General features: G+C 35.5%; 2 protein-coding genes across 5 annotated transcripts in view; one reads left to right on the top strand and one right to left on the bottom strand.

The window, feature by feature from the left end:
- Positions 1-4412: 4412 nt before the first annotated feature.
- On the bottom strand, positions 4413-18877 carry LOC134535702 (uncharacterized). Of its 4 annotated transcripts, XM_063374909.1 has the most exons (5): positions 17225-18528; positions 15549-15662; positions 12361-15319; positions 6887-7081; positions 4413-5137 (listed from the first exon to the last, which is right to left on the bottom strand). In XM_063374909.1, the coding sequence occupies exons 3-5, from the start codon at positions 15187-15189 to the stop codon at positions 5057-5059; spliced, it is 3105 nt and encodes a 1034-aa protein (XP_063230979.1). In that variant the 5' UTR covers positions 15190-15319; positions 15549-15662; positions 17225-18528; the 3' UTR covers positions 4413-5056. The 4 variants fall into 4 exon arrangements, with proteins under 4 accessions (XP_063230979.1, XP_063230992.1, XP_063230971.1 ...); XM_063374922.1 differs by lacking the exons at positions 15549-15662; positions 17225-18528 and adding an exon at positions 18564-18877; XM_063374901.1 differs by lacking the exon at positions 15549-15662 and having other exon boundaries at positions 16787-18528.
- A 215-nt stretch (positions 18878-19092) lies between these two features.
- The window catches only part of LOC134535693 (DNA damage-binding protein 1), a 110120-nt gene continuing 109804 nt past the window's right edge, over positions 19093-19408 (top strand). Inside the window, exon 1 of the mRNA XM_063374891.1 lies at positions 19093-19345. Within this exon, the coding sequence (XP_063230961.1) occupies positions 19285-19345 (61 nt within the window). The 5' untranslated portion in view covers positions 19093-19284. The remainder of the gene's footprint in view (positions 19346-19408) is intronic.

Here is a 19408-nt window from a genome sequence, read left to right as displayed (position 1 = left end):
AAAAAACTATAGATAGAAACAATATGTTGATTACTTTGTACAGTACATTTTTAAATAGGTATAATGAGGTAATTGAGGCAAATTTCGCTACATTTTGATGTTATATTGTCTTATTGACTTACCGTATATACTCGTGTATAGCGCGCCCTTTTTTCCCCTCAAGTAAGGGAAAAAAATAAGGATGCGCGCTATACACGGAAAAAAAAAAGGGGGGGGGGGGTGTGGAAGGGAGGAGGAGTGGAAGTGGTTAACTGCCAGGTGATTGTTGACGTTTCTGGCCAGCCCCCCACACATACGCACAAGCAACAAGGCCTCTCTTTCACACACACACACACACACACACACACACACACACACACACACACACACACACACACACACACACACACACACACACACACACACACACACACACACACACACACGCAACCTGGTCTCTCGCGCACGCACGCACACACACACACGTGCGCGCGCAAGCTCGCACGTCTCTTGTTTATTTTTAGACCTCCCCCTCTACACAAAGCCAACGCAGCTAGTAAAATAAAAGAGAGAGAAAGAATGTTGTCGCCATTCCCCCCTCCCACTTCCTTCGCTTCCTCGTCCCAGCTGCTACCGGTGAGTCATCTAATCCTCCGCGCGTCTCTGTTACTGCCTGCCTCCCTCCCTCCGCCCAAGTACCAGTTGTGACGATACAGCGCTTCATTATCTTCCGTCTACACAGCAGAGTTTAAGTATTTTCCTGACGCATCACCACACATCAATTTAAATTATCATTTGTTTCACACGTACAGGTACCACAAAATGTTAGTAAAATTTATTTATGGGGGAAAAAATTTTTTTTCTTTGGAATTTGTTGCAAAAATCGTGGTGCGCGCTATACACGAGTAAATACGGTAATTTCTCAGTTATTTTGGTTTTATCTCTATTCACCATATAATCTTGCCTTATGGCAAATTGGTGAAGAACACAGGAATAAACTGGTCAGTGTGCAAGGGTTAAAATGCTTGTTGCCAGCACAGTGCTAGACCAATTATCGAAGTACAATGCTGGTTGACACAATAAAAAAATTTACTAATCTTAACTACAACAAACACTATTTTACACATCATGTAAATTCAGTGTGCACATGTTTTACAAAGAAAACATAAAATTAAAAAAAAAATTAAAATACTTATCCATATGATTTTACATGCACACCATAAAAATCATGAAATACAAACTAAAGAGATTCTTACATTACATTTACTGACAGCAATTATGTGCGATGGGTGGTATGTATATACCAACTCAAGATGGGATAAAAACCAAAATTTAACATAAAGTGAAAAATGAATATAATCTGCAATTTGTAAAATCACATGTCACACTACAAGTCAGGGGCTGCTCCAGAACCAGGCAAGCAGGGCAACCACACCGGCCCTCATCATCTTTATTTCCCTTGTCTGTGAATTATGGACATTAATGAGAAAATGAAGACTTTAAAAGAATTTCATTAGCATGTAATTTAAAGTGCTGGTCAATATCTTAAGATTTCAATAGTTTTCATGATTTTGTGTATCAGAAAAACATTCAAATATTAAATTGCCTCTAATAAGACGTGATTTAAACTGAATGACCAGAGTAGATTTTATTGGGAAAGAAATCAATATTCCCCAAGTAAAATTATCGAAACCATCTTTGAAATCTAATTTTCAGGTTGGCTTGCAAAAAGCTCCTTCCCTATTTTTCTGTAGAAGGGCCCTTAAACCTACCTTTCTTTGTGGGGACTACTATGTTTCATCGCATAATTATCGCACATTTTATACTAAAATAAAGTTTGAAAAGTAGGGGTGTGACGATTATGTGAAAAAATCATTTTTTGTTAGGTAAAGTTCTTTATAAAAACGAAAACCTATTCAAGGAAAGTACGTTCATTCAAAAAGTAGAGTATACAAAAGCAAGTCAAACAATTTAAATTAATAAGTCATGCAACAAAAACATTATGTTCAACTTTAAATAGAAAAAAACAAAATTGTGACACGAACGTGAGTCGGAGCGCATAACTATCGTAGTACACACCACGAGAAAGCATGGGCTATCAAATTTAGTTAACTTGGCACTAGACAGAGCATGACATTGCATGCAATTGATGAGCTATCTTTATCGATATTTGACTACGTGCGCGCACTCTATAAAGGGAATCAACATAACCAAACATGAATGATGCCAACTAGCGCTGGCTACATTTTTATAAGCAGTACACAGCGGCAACGAAGACGAAAAGATAAAGGTTATAACGTTTGAAAATGCCTTTAAAAGAAAATTTACTAAACTTCATATTTCTGTTAATTAAATAAGTAAGCGGTAACATCCAAATGAATATTAGATTTAAACTTTAAAATATATTGTTTTATATGGGAAAACTACCTACACAAAGTGCTCGGAATCTAAAAAACATCATGCATCGATTATGCAATAAAACACAGTATTCCATTAACACCCACCCCCCAGTCCCCTCCAAAGTCTAGGTCCACCACTGCCATCAGCCTATCCATGAATCATGGTGAAGGGTTAGTGATTAAGGTTATTGTTAATTTTTTTAAATAAAGATACTTTGAATATACGGTGGCAGTGCCAACATGTTTTTTAGATGATAGGGGAGATGAAGTGGGCCATTAATTCATGAGACAGAAGATAGGGAATGAGTTAAACTAGTGTTGGGTTGTTTGTAAGATGACAGATTGTAAAATGAAATTACGTAAACCATTTCCCATTATTGTGTTGAAAGACAGGCAGGGCAAGAGGTTAGTTAAAGGTCAGCCAGTAGTCTTTGGATTATACTTGCAGGTCAGTACTATTAATAAATATTAATATATACTTTTACAGAAATATATGTAACTTAAATTATAGTGGGTCTTAAATTGGAAAGTTCAACTTTTTCTAAAGAACATTACAATACAAATGGGTGCATCCTAAAATGTGTAGCAGTTTAGACACAAGTCAATGCAACATCATTTTTATGTAAAATATTGTATCAAATACAGTATCACTCTCAAAAAAAAAAACTTATGAAGGTCATGTAACCAACCCTGGAATGTAATATAGACTTTATATGTTTTTTTTACATATACTTTGAAACAAACAATGATGGTAGTTTTCTACATATAAGACAGCATGAAAGATGAGATCAAATTTAAGTAAAGAAAACTGACAAATTAAATCTGCACCTTCACATAAGAGTGAGGCCACTAGGGCATGTAATTTAAGAATTGGGTAGTGTGCCGCAAATTTGGGATTATCGCACCAATTTAATTTTGCATTTTAATTTTGACAGAGAATTTATAGCTTAATGTAAAATTAGTTATCTTATTGTTTTCTCCCATTAAATCTTTTTCCACCGGGTTCCTAGAGAGTTTTCCAGCACCTATAAGAGTTTGCATACATTTTGTGGCACAAGCAGCTAGACTCATTTTCTTCCCATCTTGGGGCATGACCACTTCTTGTAACTTTGTCTAACTTTGTGCTCCCTAGTGCCTTCCTCAGCGTGCTCCCAGGGCAGCTCCGTTTCGAGAGCTGGCCTGAGGTGAGCAACTCTTGTCACTGTCCTGTTTAGAGTTTCCGACCTGCTAGGCACGATCTGGGCTGTGGTCAAGTGCACTTCCCATCAGGACAGCAGATTACCCCCCCCCCCCCTCCAGTCTTTCCATGAACTTGAACCGAGAGCACTGACCGAGCCTTAACCATGGCTCCCGGCGGGCCGAAATCAAGGACATCTCACTGGTCGGTGAAAGGTCTGCATTTGCCATCTTGTGGCAAAGATGCCAACTACCATAATTTAGTTTGGCAAGTAGCAATGCCTCTAGCAGCCGCCACCACACACACCTCTCTCTCCCTCTCCCTCCCCCTTTGAAAACAATAATGCTACATAAACACAGTAAGCTTTGAAATAAACCACCTTTTATTTAATTAACTGAATCAACACTCAATCCACTTTATTCTCCTTTTTGAGAGTAAGCCATTATGGACAAGAGGGAAGACGGAGAAAGCGGGGTGTCAATATTTTACCCAGTGTTCCCTAGCAGAAAGATTAGAGGAAGGATCAGTACCTGGAACTTGTCAACTAGGAGGGGAACTCAGTTTTTGCTATCTTGCTTTAAAATTCTGCATGACAGGTATACAACACCAACACAAGGAGGTTTTAAGTGTAGATACGAGGAGAAAGAAAGGGGGAACAAAAACCTCACACTAGTAATTTATTCTAAAACGACGTTTTCCCTACCCTTCTTTGCGCAAAAGTACCATATATACCATCAAGTGTGCGGACTTTAGGAAACAGTGACACAAGAAAACCTGTCATTAAAACCAATTAACTGCTTCAAGCTCTAAACATGCAAAAAATTCTCTGTAGGCCAAAAATACAATAGTACACTAGATTTCATTAACAGCTTTAATAACCTACCTAGTGTCAGCTTTTTACACAGAAGAAATATTTACAATCAAAATGCTATGTTGCAGTTTAAAATAATATAACATGCTGATTAAAATTGTACCACTCATACCATTAATATTAATTTAATTTAAAAAGTACTTAAAATAAGTTAAAAGTTCTGTAGTTAAAAAACATTACATTAAAATCTTCAAAATGAATCCATACAAGTATTATAGTAAACATATATCTGTAAAAAATACATAAGTAAAAAAAATTACCAAGCATATTGTACTGTTGCAGATTCTGCAACAGTACTAATAACTGTACATATTAACATTACAATGTAAATACAATGTAAATTACAATAAAAATTTGTATAAAAATATTTTTAGAACTAATTTGATTCTTGATAAAGTTCACAAAAGAAAATAATATTTGGTTCTGATAACTTAAACACAAACCCTGTAGGCAAAGTTACAAATACCACATTTTAAAGTGTGAGTAATTACGTTTACACACTTTTGTGCTGTACTCACGAAAGTCATTACCATCTGGATATGATGAAACTGCTACTTTGCTTTTACGACAGTAGTTTCCTTCTGTCAGTGTATCGGTAATGGACCTTAGCAGAAGAGCACACGTCAAAATTCACTCCACACAAAGTTCAAAGTTTTCAATTTCTTTGAATTCATTGTTGATTTCTGACAGGAATTTTCGCATTTCTCCATCCTGAAAACAATAAAAATAAATTCATAAGACGTGATTTCTTTCTGGTTAACTTATTAAAATATCTGTAAGAAAAATGTTGCAGTACTTTTTTTGATACCTATGTCTAAAACTGATACACTTGTTTTTCCAATGTTTTAATTTAAGGAAACTGTCATCAAAAGCTTCTTAGGACAGTATTCCAAGACATTCGAGCACGGTAGCAAATAAGCACTTTCTTGTTGGGGTACGACAGTAACTGAACTAGCAGGTCGTATTCCAGAACATGTACAAACAGAATCCCAGTAAGGAAACAAATCGGCAACAGTTTTAATAAACGGTGCCCTGTGTGAGGCTAGAAACTGGTTTCTATGCATTCTAGCAGATGTGCAAATTGAAATTATCATCAACGCCATTTGTAAATTTGTTTGTATTTTTTTTTAATGTATTAACATTTTTTTTACTTTTTTTTTCAACTTCAATTAAAGTTTTAGTAATTTATAAAATGCTTGGGCCAAGTCAAGACTTCTCAAATGGGGGCGCTTGGGCCAAGTCAAGACTTCTCAAATGGGGGCATTGAAATGGTGACATGCTGTTTCACTAACAATGAATAAATTTTGTGAGAAGAGAAGAATGACAGACAAATGCATTAGCATTCATATCATGAGGCTGACGGGGAAGCAAGACTAAGCACAAGAGGGTACAGACAATTGCATGCCTACTCCTGGACGTTTTTAATTTTTCAATGATCAAAACACATAATACTTTCAAAATAACTAATATAACTTCCTAACATTGCCAGTCACCACTTACTAAAAGATTTTTCAACGTCCTGACACATCACAGATGCTTGACCTCCTGTTAAAATACATGGAGGGACTTCACACAATGATACTTATTTAAAGTGTTTTTGCCATGCAGGTCTACAGTGTATAGCTTACCTTTAATTTCAGCATGCTCTAAAGCACTTTTTATACAATTAAATATTTATTGGATTTTAAATCTCATGAAAATGAACATCAAAGGTCTGAATTCAATAAAAATCAAATATTAATTGAAAGGGACTTATCACAATGTTAAACTACGCAATTAGAACTATTTAATTAAACATGTTATGTGTGATAAAGATTTAACTTTTTAATACGTTGATTCATTTACATTTTATTCAACCCTCTAAAGAGAAAACTGTTTTAAATGTTTCTTGATCAAGATTCGTCAATAGTTGTTAAATTAAAATATTTTTATGTTGCAATTTGCTTATATTTTACTAAATATGTTTTTACAATGATTAAAAAATTATTTATATAGTTTCTGTAACCACTTCATTGCCACAAAGATAGGCACTAATAGCATTCAAATTAAAAATGAAAAATCTCATTCAAGAAGATGTACAATATGTACAAAGTGAAAAGCTTTGAAGGATTTGGCACATTCAATCCCTTAAATGACAAGATGGCCGTGGTTATGTTTCAGAAACATCATGTGCTATTATAGGGATTAAATTAAAGAAAAAAATTATGATATAAAAAGCAAAATTAGATCTTGTGAAAAGGCTGTAACAGTAGAAACTTCTCGAACCTAACAACACAAAACATCGTCATTACATAAATTTGTTAACACATGGTACAAAAGATTTTTGACTAGTGGAAGAAAGAGCTTCAGAATGGATTGAAGGCAGTTATTTATATACGTTAACTTGCTAAAACAATTAAACTATGTATTTGAATTTGGATCCGTGTCACAAGTGTAAATAATTAGGTCTATTCAACTTACTGCTTTAACTTCTTTCTTTGATCTCTTCTTAGTAGCCTTCCTGCTTAGATTTTCACCTTCAACATCCAAATTATTTTCTTCTCTCTTCTTAGTAATCTTTCTTCTCATACTTTCCCATTTATTGTCTGTCATTTGCTCTTCTTGCAAGCTATCGAGATTGCATTTTCTTGGATGAGTGTAAACTCTTCTAGAAGGCTGTAAGAAACAAAAGTAAAGTTAAAATAAAGAGACAGCTTGAAAAGGAAACTGTATCTGAAACAAAACAAAATGCTTAGAAGTATTTTATAACGAAACAAAGTGCTTGAACTCAAATTTATCTCCTTAATTTTGAATAAAGTTAATCATACCAAGACAGTGGCTCAAAAGGGTTGCTATACTAACATTTTAGTCAGAATTACTAAGGCATTAACCACACAGTACTTAAATGAAAACAAGATCAGAAAAAATAAACAAATGAAGATAGCTGTCATGAATAATCACACAATATTTGAGAAAAGGAATCTCAGCTAATCACACCTAGATGCTAAATATTAGCTTTTAAGCTAATTAATATATTCTAGCACTGTCTCTTCCCGACTACTGCGCTTCTTTCCACTTCCAACATCACGTCTCGCTGGCATCATGCGGAGATCGCTAGCCTAGCTTCTAGCTTGGCAAGCCGTACACAGCAATAAAATAAACATGTCACTCTCAAGTAAACAATAAATTACATAAACATTTTAGGTTATATTTCTTAAGGTACATAACTGTCAATGGTTCAGTTGTTCACACTTCATCACTATAATACAGCAGCAAAAGAATTTGACATTGCAAAGTGTTTTTAAGGTTTATGAAATTATTTAGTTCAATTCTTGTTATCGAATTATATTACTTTCCTCATTACCCTAGGTAGGTAGTACAAGTGTAAGAAATAAGCATCAAGGATCAAATACCACTTCAATGCTTACTAAACATTGATAAATATAAGTTTCCTCACAATATTCTAGTAAGTTTTCAGGTTCTATGTGCTCTCGCACATGCAGAATAGAAATGGCCTTTGGATCTAAGAATTTGTAAATTACAGGTCATGATCAAAGAAAACTTATTCATACCCTTTGATAGTGTGAATTTTATAACACTACTGTCAGCATTAGTCATGGTAAAAATTATAAATTCATTCAGATGTTAAAGTTTATTCTTTAACAAATAATTTTATATTCTCCTAATTACCATACGTAGCAAGTGAAAGCAATTTAAACGTACCTATTAATTAATTAAAATTACATAAGTTTACTTACTATTGGCTTAGTGATCTGTGTTAAAGTAAACTAATTTTAAAAAAATCCTTACACTGGATGGAATTGTAAAGGATAAAAAAAAACCATGGGTACATTTAGGTGTTAGTTAATTTTTTTGCTGAGGAGTAACGAGTTCTGTTTGGCTGCAAATATTTTGACATTTTAAATGGTAGTTAAGTTGGATTTAAAAATGCTTTATATGGATTTTAACAATGCCACATTTTAATTTTAATTTCTGTATAGAAGCTTCTATTGATTCAATAATTCTTTTGTTAAAGTATACAGACATAAGTAAACAGACAAAAAAAAACGCTACAGTAAGTTCAAATTCCCACACCTGCAGTTAGTTTATTGCAATGAAATAAATTATTGTTTTCAACTTATTTCAGATAAATTAAAAATAAATGATAGTTAAAAAAACAAAAAAAAAACATGCTTTTTATAGAAAATCCAATTAAAAAATAAATTTTAATAAATTTAAATTAAGAATAGTGTAAATAAGAAAAAAAAATGTATTTTATTGTATTTACCTTTTAAGAAGTTTTCAAGTTAATAAGTTTTGAAAAAGTTTGAAAAAGTCTTAACAGAGTTTTACTGTATATGGCTTAGGCAAATTTCTAATAGGTAACTTAACTTATTTGGCAATATGAATTAGTTTATTGTAAATTTTTTTTTGAAATGACCGGACTTGAAATTTTATCAAAATAAGCCCAAGTTTTCTGGTGTTCATTTTTTATCAAATCCTCAACAAATATTTAGAATTATTTTTATTAAAGATTACAGATTATTTTTATTAAAGATTTTTTCTATGATATTTTGATGCCGTTAGTACATTTTCTTATGTTATTACCAATTACATAATTTATGTCCAAATAAAAGTTGATGACACCTGGCTCTCTGATCCCTGTTGCAAGTTATTTCCTGTCGTGACGAGAGCGCCGGCCAGCCTAAAACTCAGGGAGTGAACGGGTCCTCACCTTGTGGCTTGCAACAGGGGGCCAGGACAACAGCTGCCGGCCGCTCGAGACGCCACTTAGTTAGGTCTATGTATGTCCGTAGTTCGGTCTATGTCGTTAAGGCAATGGCTGCTAAACGGCGAACCATTCACGAGTCGCTAGCGGCGAAGCAGTGCTCAGACGCGTCCGTCGCGAATGAGAGGCGAGCTACGACTGACTCCCACGCACCGGCGCTCGGCGAGCGGGAAGCAGGGGAGGAGGACGCACGAGATGTGTGGGAGACAGTATGCGGTCCGGGTCAGATTACACTGTCATTCGTCACACCAGCCGCCATGCTCAGGTGCGCTCGCCACTCAAAACACCACTCAAAGCACTTTGTTACACTCATGCCAGGACGAGACGAGTTTGGGTAACAGCGGGCCTAGGGACCAGGATAGACACGACAGCTGTCGTCAAAGTGATGCTTACCAATGTTAAAAAATAATTTGTGTTTATTGAAAATGCACTGAAAAATGTAGAAATTTCAAATTTTATTACACAGCTGTTAACTAGAAGGTAAAAACACTATTGGAAAATGGGTAATAAAATACTTGCTTAAGTTTTGTTTTGAAACCAAATGAAAATCAAATATGTCTAATTGCTTAAATTGTTTTGATGCAATACATGTCAGCAAGTTATTGCGGGATTTGTCATTTAAGGCTGATGTGCCCCGCCTGTTCCCCCGGTGATAGGTGACGAATCGTAGGTTCAAGTCCCGTGCACCGACTAGTAATGCACTGTCTCTCAAGAGGTGGGACTGGGGAACAGGGGAGCATGAGAAATGACAGTAAACTCAGTTTGTAATATATTTATTTTACTGCACACAGCAACTCTGTACACGGCGCTATCCACGGGACTGGCCTTTCGCGTGCAAGTGCCGAAACATGTTCCAACGTACTGTCTATTAGGAGTACGAACCTCACCCTGAAAGTGGCATAAGTGACGGAGATTGGAGTCCGTAACGAAAGTTCGCGCCACTGGACAACAAGAACTTGGCTCAAAGGATGTGGCCCTTAATAAAAGCACACGGATGTTTTATCCAACAGGACACGAAAGACGATAAATTCACACAAGAAACTCGTTGCATATGGACACGCAGTGCCGAGAGCACCATTTACACTGAGCTTATTGGTTATGTATTATGCTTGGGCAAAGGTCCGTGTCCCGCAGTAACACAACACACCCCTCCTGCTAAGCCATAAGTTGAAAGCTAATTAAGAAATGATAGTTCACATGTTTAGCCCAAATGCAGCCCAGTGCGGGAAACGTTCAAACCTGCGGCATGCCCGCAGAGACCAACGAGGGGTTCAAGATATATGGATCCTCAACTACGAGATCCCTTAGTATCGGCACGCAGGGATTACGGAAATATAATTACGTTAAGCAGCTGATTGGGTGCGCCCAGTCGAGTGAAGGCCGGGTGCAGAGCGAATAAAACGGTTCTGGATAACTTACGGCTCTTACAGTTACGATGGAAAGTGACGACAGGATGATGAAGGCTCAGCGGTGCCTGGATGCTTCCGGCCTCTGCGCCGAGAGAGTGACGACTGAGCTGTTGTCGCTGTTCGCGCGCAAGGTGCAGGAAAGAAAAGACTTTTATGCCAATTCTGTAGACAGAAGCGCACAGTGGATACTACAAAATCCTTTAAAATTAAATTCAATAATTACTTCAATTTACATAAGGTGGATTAATACACTGCATTCCTACGGAGGAAAACGAAAATGTCCCGAGATAGCAGCACGGGCGGCTATCGATATATCGGCCGCGGGGCCGTTCTCTCCGCTGCAATTCACATGTTCGTAGCACTGCACCCGCTAGAGTAGGGGGAGAGCACAGCCCCGGAAGAACGGCAATGGGCAACAACAGCCTAAGCGACTGGAGGTGACACCAAGGCATAGTTAATAAAATTATGGTGTTTGATAACTTAATTTTGATCAAACATACAAAGAGTCAAATACAGAAATTTTCAAACTTCCCCTCATTAAATTCAAATTTAATCCAAATCAATAAAACAGGAAAACATACGTGCACGCACACATGCATACATTCATATACATTTAAATACATTTACACAGACCTACACACAAACAAGTACACAATCTTTTAAACATATATTCCTGAGGAAAATATGCTTTAAAAAATTTAAAAAATTTGAAGACAGGTTCTTGAATGCAAATTTTCATTGTGCATGTGTGAGCATACGTGAAACCTGTAAACAACCAATAATTTCTGTGCAAACTGCTATATCCACCAACGATTAGTGAACATCTATCTGATATTTGATCCTCAATGCACAGTAAATATATTGACATGACCTTCTTAGTGTCATTACAAATGAAATATCCTTCGATTACAAAAATTATACCAAATCACCTGCCAAACCTTAAAATCACTTTTAAATTTTTTTGCTGCAGTGTTAAAGTGAATGAAATATCAAAAACTAAATCAATGGAGGTTACATACCTCAAGGAACAGAACCTAAAAATTCTATACAGTTTTTTTGTTAAGTTTTTTCTCAATGGCATGTTTATTTTGCACCTGCAAACGGCTGTGATGGCTGGGCAACACCCCAGTCTGTTCCCAGTCTTTCCTGTTACACCAGATGTGTGTAGCCAATTAATGCGCATTGTGTGGGAATAGCCTACTTTATTTAATTAAATTACCTTGCACCGAAACAAGGACAGCGCTAATGGCACAAATTATGCATTGGAAAAAGAGGGTAAATGCCCACTTAACATCTGGTCAACAATGTGGTCATTAATGATAATAAGGGTGCAATGGAACGAACTGGTGGGGAAACAGTACCCAGAGAAAACCACTCAACTCATTGCAATATTTGCCATGTTTCCCACGCAAAAATCCAGGTTTGACCCCGCCAAGACTGAAATCTGAATGGCTTTGGTCCTCAACCATGAGGCCCCTTATTGGTATTTTTAATTCCAGTGTATTTCATTACACGTGGCGGTAAATCAGAAGATAAATTAACCTTTTGGCAACATCTATTATAAGATGGTAAGACAACGAAATAAACTAGAGCTTGTAAAACTAACCTTGAAATAGATATATTTTATTATAGTAGTTTTTTTATAGTAATCTATATAGAACCTAATAGATATGTACTTAATATAATAATTTCCTACTCTTATTAAACCCAAAAGAAAATTTAGAAACACCAATATCCCTACTACATGCTACACTCACTTGTCTGCTGTCACTTGAATCTGGCAGTTCAAGATACACGTCGTAGATTGTCGGCGTTGACTCTGCTGTTGTGACTTCCTGAGCAGCGGTGGTTGTGTGGTGAAGGGAAGTGCTCGTTGCAGTCTCTGGCTCTATGACAGCATGCGCATCATGCTTTGCTGCCAGGGCAGTCTTAGAGAGGAACTGTGGGGCAGACTTGGAGAGAAACGAGTGCATGGTCGCCTGCACCTGCTTGCGCGGCCTGCTGGCCACACGGTTCACTGGCGGTCTCCATGGCTTGAAGCTCGACTTCGCAGTGGACGTACCGTGGTCCGGAGTTGAACTCGTCGCGATGCTCAGCTGCGATGGCTGGGCACACGTCGGTACTTTTATTGGCGACAGCAACTCCTCTTCGGGTTCCTCATGGTCGAAACCAAAGTAATTGTCAGAGTTGCACTTGCCTAACAGGTCTGTGTCAGCAAAGTTCGGACACATCCCACGACTAGCCCTTATTTCAATCCTGCGTCCATTCTTGTTCGTGAAGCTAACATCATTAACACTATTCACAGAAATGGAATGAGTTTTTGAAAAAGAATTCTCAGAATTAGTGTGCTCACTATGATCCACAATAACTGCTGCATTGTTTGATATATTACCACCACTGACATTACTACTATGCACTGCAGGAAGCCTTCCCCGTTTTTCACACAGCAGTGAGTTTTTATCCGAAATATCTGCACAAATTGTGTTTACACCTCCATTAGTGACTGATATGCAGACATCCTCCTTGGGTACCAAGATACGACCAATTGCGTTGGCACTTTCTGAATTAATATCAGAAATGCTTAGTCCATTATCAGTTTTTTGGAAAGCTAGTCTATCCGATTCCAAAAAACATTTAGAATGTGATCTGGAACTGACATCTTTCAGATTCTCACACAACTCTTCATCCTGAGTAAAAACATGTGATGATGCATCTTCCTTTTTCTTATGATCAGCAATGTTGTTTTCCATTGAAATTCTCAACGGTGAATAAAAAGAATCTTCAAAACTGCTGTTCCTTTCAGTGTAAGCTTTTGGACTAACGTACGCCGTTGGTCTCCACAATTTCCTACTATGCCGAGTCTTTGACGTGGACTTGTGTTCATTGGTTGGAATGTTCTCCTTGTTGCTGGTGTCAAAGACAGAGTTGCTTTTACATGCAGTTCCTTTGTCTGGTGATTTGTGGTCACTGCTGCATGTTTTATGAGCCAAACTCCTGAGATCAACAACTGGTTTCAAATCTAACTTACTATTACCATTGCAAACCTCTTTCAAACATGTCACACTGACAGAATGTTGAACAATATAAATTTCTTTAACTTTTGAGCTTCCTGGTTGTTCTGACATGCTTGCCATAGGTAAATCTGTGGCATGTTTACAACAATCCCTAGAAATGTTTGTTTCAGGTAAAAGATTCAAGTTTTTCACAATTACAGCTTCAGCAACATTGTGACCAATGTTATTCTGAAATACTGTCAAGTCTTTTGATTGAATCGATTCCTTATTTCCAGTGCTAAACACTTTCAAATTGCGTTGAGATGTATGGCTGATGCACAATTTTCTGCAAGGTGTGAAACCCTTAAAGTTATCGGGAGAATCTTCAGCATTGTTCAAACAAGCCATTTCATCATCTAATAAAGTTCTTGGATGTGAAAGGAATGAATTATCAATGCTGCAGTTCCTTTCAACATAAGACTTTGGGCTGATATAACCAGTTGTTTTACAGGTAACAATGTTCTCAATGTTGCCTATGTCTGATAAAGTGATATGTTTAGTTGCTCCTACTGATGAAGTATAGTTATTCTTGTGAATGGAGAGAGAAAGTCTCTTGAGAACAACAACTGGTTTTAAATGTAGTTTCTCATCATTTATGTGATTTACTTTAAGATCTGAACTAACGGTACGATTTACTAATGTTTCCTGTAGGTCTACTGATATAGAATAATTATTTGTTGCGTGCTTTTCTGTAAGAAGTGAATTTTCTGGTTTGGTTTTTCTGCCAGTATTCTTTTTTCTTCTTCTAGGGCAGTTGCTACAATTACTGCCCTCCAAGTTCTTTGAAGATAGTGATACATGAGGTTTACACATACGCTTAGTTTTTGATGGTAAGTACTCTTCGTCAGACAAATCCAACTGTTTCTTTCGTTTATTATTTTTTCGCTGAGACTTTGACGACACATCATCCTCGTCAAAGTCGTACACACCTTCCTTGGACACAGAAGCAAAATTTTCCTGAAACATTAGTCTGCGTGATGGATTTCTACCTACATGAGTTTCTAATTTTAAAACTGAATCAGATCCACAGAGGACATCCTTTTCATAACAAGGAACATTCTGTTTGTCTTTTGCAGGCAAAGGTTGTTGCTTTGAAATCAATTTTTTGGTACTTGAACGTGTCTGCAATAATTTTACCGAAGGCAATACATTTTCCTTGTCCTCACTACTCTTACTTAGAGAGATGGTTCTAGAGATACTTTTACAGTCTTCCTGTTTGCTACTTGGGCAACTCAGATGGCAGTTCAGAGATGTACTTGCTTTCTTTTGCTTTGGAACTGTATTCCTTTGTTTGACACCTGTAATAAATTTTTCAGCCAAAGGAGAAGGTTTTCCTAGTTTTTGCTTACGATCTGATACTGAAGAATTTTTCAACAGTGCATCCAAATGCGAATTTATATCATCTTTTGTCTGGCTTGTTTTTTTTACACTTTCCATTTTCACTGCATGTGGTGTATATTTTCGCAGACTATAAGAGTTAGAACTAGACACATTTTCTGTTGAAGTACAGCGTTTCTTCTTTGTACTTTGCATACTGAATTTATATCATTAGGAAAGAATAGTTTAAGACAAAGAACTAAAGTAATGAATTTGGGGTTATTAAAATTCACACACACACTTCATTGATATTAAGGAAAAAATTCCCAATCTTCAGAATATGTATCTGTAACAAAGAACAAAATGTCAGTAAATAAATTAAAGGATAAAAAAATTATACTAATTTGATAGCCATGGTAAAAAATATTCAATGAGAAATGTAAGTTAGATTAAATAATACAATTATTAAATCATTAATTTATATTTTCTGAAAATTACGCCTTTTGAAACGAGTTTTAACAGTTTTGTAATTAAGCTATCATGAAAATAAATAAAGCCTGAATAAAATTCTGTACCTAAATGATAGTTTATTTGCTACTTGACAGTTTTTGCCTGTCATAACACACCTATGCCAATCTGCTTCTGAAGCAGAGGGCATGGAACTCTTCAAGAGATGAAATGTTGCAGGTCTGAATACAAAGAAAAAATTGTTACAAAGGGTAGTAAATAAAGTTAGCTAATTATTAACAGCAACCAACAACAATTTCCTCCCCTTCAGATACCCCTAAAATTATTACAGTAGACATCCAAAAGTCCGGAATCCAACTGTCCGGGAAGCCTGATGTTCCCACACCACCTAGGAATGTACATACTTAATCCATCTAAGCAAACTGGAACTAAACACATATAATTTTTAGCTAGATCAACAAACTCTTTCACAGTACACACATAAGTGGCAGTTGGAAGCGCTAGCTGCACAGCCTGGAAATAGTTGGGAGCATTCAGCACGGTCCAGGATTGCTCGGATTGATTGATGCACTTCCAGTTTCTTCAGCGCGTGCCAAATTATCGGAAGTTAAACTTTTTTTTAAAGAGGCTTTATTTATCTGATTGGAACTCATAATTACTAATTGAATTGGTAGTAAGGATTTACAAAACATCTTTCAAAATGAAACTGTAACACGATTTTATCTAAGTAACAACTAAATAGTCCTGTGCTGGATTATCATTTTTGCCAGATTATAGAACACCAAAATACTAATAATTTCAAAAATAGTTTCAAAGGGAATACCAAAAATAAAAATTTTATTTGTACCTAAAGAAAATGGTATTTCAAACAAGCTGTAGTACGCTACTCTATAGAACGTATACAGATGAGCATTAGTCTCCTTCAAAAAATCATTATGGAAATGTACACGTGAAATATGAAATTTAAAATGTAACCCATATAAAAATAGGAAACACTGTACTGAAATAAAAAATTTAAATAACCTTAAGATTTTAGCAAACTAAAACTCAGGCAGCGCACAATAATGTGACCTGATGGCCAGTCAAAAATCCACCCGAAAAAATATAAACAGTAAAAGCTTGAATGGAGCCAGATTACCGAATTTGGTAAATCTGTATTGTACGGATTAGCGCCAAAAAAAATCGTAAAAATATGAAATAACTTTCATTGTATGCTATCTTACGTCCTCTTTTCAGAACCGCCTGCGGAGATTAAAAATTCCAATTACTTTTGGAGGTATCGAATTTTTTAATATTCATTTTTTGGCGATTTTTTTAAAAATTTTTTTAAAAAATCCGAAAATACCTTTATTCTGTGCTCTTTAACTTCCTCTTTTCATTAAACCCGGCGGAGATCAGAAATTCCAAATACTTTAGGAGATATGGAATTTTTTAATTTTCGTGATGTGCACTGATGCGGAGTTCAGCGGGAAGCCTACGATTCACACATCCTTCTGGACATACCCGAATACTCACGTTGGCAAGACTTCTTTTCTTAAAATTAGCAAGAAGTAATTAAAAATACTTTAAAACACTGTGGATGGTTGGTTATATTAGGTAAGTATAGCTACATTAAAATAACTGTAAAATCATTTTATGGTTGCTTAGCAAATAACTTTTTAATATGTAGCTATCCAGCGCTAGGAAACCGTTAACATGATTTCACAGTATTTTTAATGTAGCTATCCTAACCAAATCAACCATCCACAATGTTTTCAAGTATTTATAATATAGCTAACAATACCTAATTGACCATTAGTTTTCATGAGTTGCATATTTATTTACAATAAACAAAAAAGAAAAACCGAAGATGCACGATCGGGCGTTCGCCTCTCGTCTGTTGAAAGAAGGCTTGCCAACGTGAGTATTCGGGTATGTCCAGAAGGATGAGTGAATCGTAGGCTTCCCGCGTTCCCATTGTTGCTTGTTTACAAGTATGATATTTTTTTTTTTCGCGACGTAGTTGAACGACTACATCACGTAAAAAGAAAATTACGTGAGTTCCTACTGTTCATCCTTTTTCCCGGTTTGTTAGGTCAGGTCAGCTACATTATAAATACTTTAAAACTAAACAACCATTAAAATTAATTTTTATTATTTTTAATGTCCGTTCAGTTTCAAAGTATTTATACTGTAGCTGACCTGACCTAATCTACCTTTGTCCCGTTTAGTTAGGTCAAGTCAGTTACATTATAAATACTTAAAACTATACAAGTAAAATTAATTGATATTATTTTTAATTTCCGTTTATTTTGAAGTATTTATCATGTAACTAACCTTACCTAATGGAAAATTTCTGTTATTTATGCATTCACGCACACACGGCAAAATATAAAATGGCGCCTGTTGAATGATTACATAGGGCTTGTATTGCAAAATAAGAACGGCGATATCTCCAAAAGTAATTGGAATTTTTAATCTCCGCAGGCGGTTTTGAAAAGAGGACATAAAAGAGCATATAATGAAAGTTATTTCATATTTGTACGATTTTTTTTGGCGCTAATCCGTACAATACAGATTTACCCAGAATTTACTGGACCATTAAAAAAAACAATTAAAGACCTTGCTCTGTATAGATCCAGTATTTGTGTAATTAGTTATTTCCCTTTACAAAGTCTAGAAACCTTTTTTCTCTCAGAATAATACTACCATAAATGTTGAACACAAAAAATACACTACAAAAGGAATTTTATCACCCGTGAATAGGTATAAATTGTACACTGACCAGCTTGATTACAGTGAATTCAATGCAATTTCTAAGCCCTTGTAATTGTGTGATGGAGTAAGAAATATTTGCTAATATTCATTTATTTACTGAGGATATGCGAGATTCGAACCTAATTTATACTCATTGCCTAAATTTTATTTAAGCCTTCCAGCCAACAATTTTTTGAGTTTCGTAATAACACTTCATATCACCAATTATATTAAAATATAGATAAATAAAATAATAATTTGGGGATAAAACAAACAACTATTGAAAACCAAAAATACAAAGAAAATCCTCTTTAAATGTTTAGGTGCATTATTACCTGTTTGCGTTATTTAATAAGAGTAGATATTTAATACAACTACGGTCTTACCTCAAAGAAGGTTCTGGTTCAATTCTTTATATACTCCTTGGGTTCAATGATGAAAAATATTTAAAATGTACGTACACAGTACAAAAGTAAACACTAACACCAGATGTTCACTTTAGCCTCGGTGAGCAATAACTATACTATAAAAAAACAATACACTAATTAGTCAATTATCACTATAGCCAGCTATATCTATATATTAGTATATACTATAAATACTTCAATAACATTTTACAACAAAATTCGTAACCGTAGCCGTTAGAAGTTTTCATGGTTCCCGGGTTCCCGCAACTTTTTTTTTAATCCATCCTTTAGCCAACGCAAACGCATAAAATTTTAATAGTATCGCATAAATATTCTTTCAATGCTAATGAACTGAATTTTCTTAAATAGTAAAATACTGTGAATAATATTGCTTATACAACTCATATTTCAAGAATTATTTTTTTTAAACTTTTTAGTTACTAAATTTAATTAATTTTTGTATTTTATTTTACAGGTTATTTGAAGAAAATTTTATTTCATTGTATTGGTGCGAATGTACATGAAGTTGGTAATTGGCTTGTTGGGCTCTGTGTTTGGTTTTTTTTCTACTTTAGTGAAGATGGTTACATCCTCGTAAACAAAGTTTTGTGGTTTGAAAAGACAAAGCAAATGTAGTTTTATCGTCATATTATTTTAAGACCTGTATTCCTTTAATTAGTTCCCATTTCGTGTCTTCAAAATGTCGTATCATTACGTAGTTACTGCTCATAAACCAACTGCAGTTACAGCATGTGTCACAGGTAAATAGTAGTAGAATCATGACGTTATATCAATTGGAACCGGCAAATTTATGTACTATCAAA

This window comes from Bacillus rossius, chromosome 1 (assembly GCF_032445375.1).
Source record: "Bacillus rossius redtenbacheri isolate Brsri chromosome 1, Brsri_v3, whole genome shotgun sequence".
Taxonomy (NCBI): domain Eukaryota; kingdom Metazoa; phylum Arthropoda; class Insecta; order Phasmatodea; family Bacillidae; genus Bacillus; species Bacillus rossius.
The sequence above is the reverse complement of the archived record's forward strand: the minus strand, read 5'-3'. Positions and strand labels throughout refer to the sequence as shown.